The 2,696-nt window shown below is 40.2% G+C and overlaps 1 protein-coding gene across 2 annotated transcripts; it reads right to left on the minus strand.

Moving 5' to 3' along the window:
- Nucleotides 1-1,342: 1,342 nt before the first annotated feature.
- LOC132225276 (dnaJ homolog subfamily B member 6-like) lies at nucleotides 1,343-2,437 on the minus strand. Of its 2 annotated transcripts, XM_059680579.1 has the most exons (2): nucleotides 2,138-2,437; nucleotides 1,343-2,095 (listed from the first exon to the last, which is right to left on the minus strand). In XM_059680579.1, exons 1-2 carry the CDS (start codon nucleotides 2,376-2,378, stop codon nucleotides 1,605-1,607), a joined length of 732 nt encoding a protein of 243 aa, XP_059536562.1. In that variant the 5' UTR covers nucleotides 2,379-2,437; the 3' UTR covers nucleotides 1,343-1,604. The 2 variants fall into 2 exon arrangements, with proteins under 2 accessions (XP_059536562.1, XP_059536561.1); XM_059680578.1 differs by having other exon boundaries at nucleotides 1,343-2,437.
- Nucleotides 2,438-2,696: the final 259 nt, after the last annotated feature.

Below are 2,696 nucleotides of genomic sequence, written 5' to 3' on the forward strand. Positions count from 1 at the left end.
ACTCATTAATTGTTTATTTTTGGAATTTTCCATTTAATAATTTTGGATGGCAGTTGATTGTGGGTAACTGAAACCATTGAAAGCAAAACGATGGATAAGAGGTGAGACTACTCTATTTAGCATATTAACTAACTGATATAAACTAGATCTGATTCCTCCTAATACCAATCATTTTCCATTGATATCATAACCTGAGGAGGCTTTAATTCAATTTCCTAATACATATAGTTATCAATATCTATATTATAGGATTTATTTATTTATGTAAGGTAATTTAATCTTATCAGCAATGCCAATATTATTGCACCATATCACACTATAGTTATAGTACAGTTCTGTTTTATTCCACAAGTCAGTAAGAATTAGAGAGATTGTTTTAATGGGTACAACCTTTATTTTATTTTTTAAATTAAATTTTATTGGGATGACATTGGTCAACATGAACATATAGATTTTATGTGTGGATTTCTAAGTTACAAAATCTGTATATAGCACCATATGTCCACCACGCAAGGTCAAATCATCTTCTGACACCTCATATTAGGACCCCTCCTCTCCCATCCCCTCCCTCTGGCAACCACCACACTGCTGTTTGTGTTCAAGAGTTTCAGTTTTTTTATCCCACATATGAGTGAAATCATATGATTCTTAGCTTTTTCTGTCTTATTTCAGTTAGCATATGTTCTCAAGGTCCATCCATGTTGTTGCAAACGGTGCTATTTCATCCTTTCTTATGGCTGAGTAGTATTCAATTGTGTATATGTACCACATCTTCTTTATTCAGTCTTCTATTGCAGGACACGTTGGTTGTTTCCATGTCTTGGCCACCTTGAATAATGAACATAGGGGTGCATATATCTTTGCATATAAATGATTTTGAGTTTTTCGGGTATATACCCAGGAGTGGGGTTGCTGGGTCAAATGGTAGCTCTATTCTTTCTTTTTTTTTTCCTTTCTTTTTTTTTTGTTTTTGTTTTTTTTTGTTGCACCAAACAAATCGCATTTATTTTCTTTCTTTTTTTAAAGCAAATAACAAAGACCCATTTTTACCAGCTTTACTTTTTAAACCTAAGCTTAACATTACACATTTAAACAATTGTCAAAACTTACTAAGTTGCCAGCATTCATGCACAACTAGAAAACATCCTCAATTTATACTAAACCAGAAATGTATTACCATTGATGCATTAGTACCTTTCACTACTCAACACTGAAAGACTGAAACTACTCTGGGAGGCGCGTCCTGGCAATGTTAGCTTCACAGCAGGCCGCCACTGCTTGGCTCATGTTTACACACAATGGAAAGCAGGTCCGTGCTGGTGTTAGTGTATGAAGTCACGGCCACCCTGGATCACGTTTAATAAAAAGCAAAGTGCATACAGAGATTTACAACAATTGTAAAGACCAAAAAGAAAAGGTCCTATCATGTGGTCCCAACAATAAATCAACTGTCTGACAGGCTCCGATGAGCGTGTATAAATACTTTAGATTAGGGACAGTTATACTGAAAGTCGAGTTCATCTGAAATCTTCAAAAAAATGTTCCTGTTAATCCTCACATGGTGCTTGTTACAGTTAACATCTCTGTTACATGCGTGCGTTGAATTACTTGTTATCCAAGCGTAGCAGCTGCTCCTTACCATTTATCGTCAAGGACTTTAACTGGCCATCTTCTTCAACTTCTACTCTTTCTTGACCGTTCTCGACAATTCTCTTTGTAGTGATTTTTCTTCCGTTAACGATTTTGGTAGAAGTCGACACGGACTTGAAGTTGCCCATCCCACTACCACCAAATGACGTCGAAGAGAATGAAGTGAGACCTCCATGACCTATTGACCCGAAGGAAGTAAATCCTGCATCAAAAGACGGAAACCCTTCGCCGAAAGCCGGGAACCCTGTGAAGGCGGAGAAGAACGAGGTGGTTCCCCGGTTCCTGCTCCCACGTGGACCCCGCCGAGTCCCAAAGAAGTCGTCAAATAGGTCTTCAAAGAAGTCGAATGAAAACGGGTCCCTTCCACCAAAAAATTCCCTGAACACATCATCTGGGTTCCGGAATGTGAAGCCGAACTCGAACGGGTTGTCAAAGTTAATTCCACCTCCACCTCCACCTCCACCTCCACCTCCACCTCCACCTCCACCTCCACCTCCACCTCCACCATTTAATCCTTCTTTGCCGTATCTGTCATAGATGTCCCTTTTTTTAGCATCGGGGAGCACCTGGTACGCCTCGGCTACTTGTTTGAATTTCCTCTCCGCTTCTTCTTTATTCTCAGGATTTTTATCTGGGTGCCACTTCAATGCCAGTTTCCGATACGCCTTTTTAATGTCCTTGGCGGAGGCATGTCTCTGCACGCCTAGAACTTCATAGTAATCCACCATGTTTTACAGGCTGCTGGAACTAGTCCTGCAGCACGCGGAGCCAGCGGCGGGAAGGCGGCGGGGCTCCGCTTTCCTTTCTGGTAGCTCTATTCTTAATTTTTTGAGGAATCGCCAGACTGCTTTCCATGGTGGTTGTACCAGTCTACATTCACACCAGCAGTGAATGAGGGTTCCCTTTTTCCTATAACCTCTCCAACCCTTGTTGCTTGTCTTGTTGATAATGGCCACTCTAACAGGTATAAGGTGGTATCTCATTGTAGTTTTAATTTGCATTTCCCTAATTGCCAGTGAGGTTGAACATCTTTTCATATAGCTATT

Source organism: Myotis daubentonii, chromosome X (genome assembly GCF_963259705.1).
Source record: "Myotis daubentonii chromosome X, mMyoDau2.1, whole genome shotgun sequence".
In the NCBI taxonomy this organism is placed as follows: Eukaryota; Metazoa; Chordata; class Mammalia; order Chiroptera; family Vespertilionidae; genus Myotis; species Myotis daubentonii.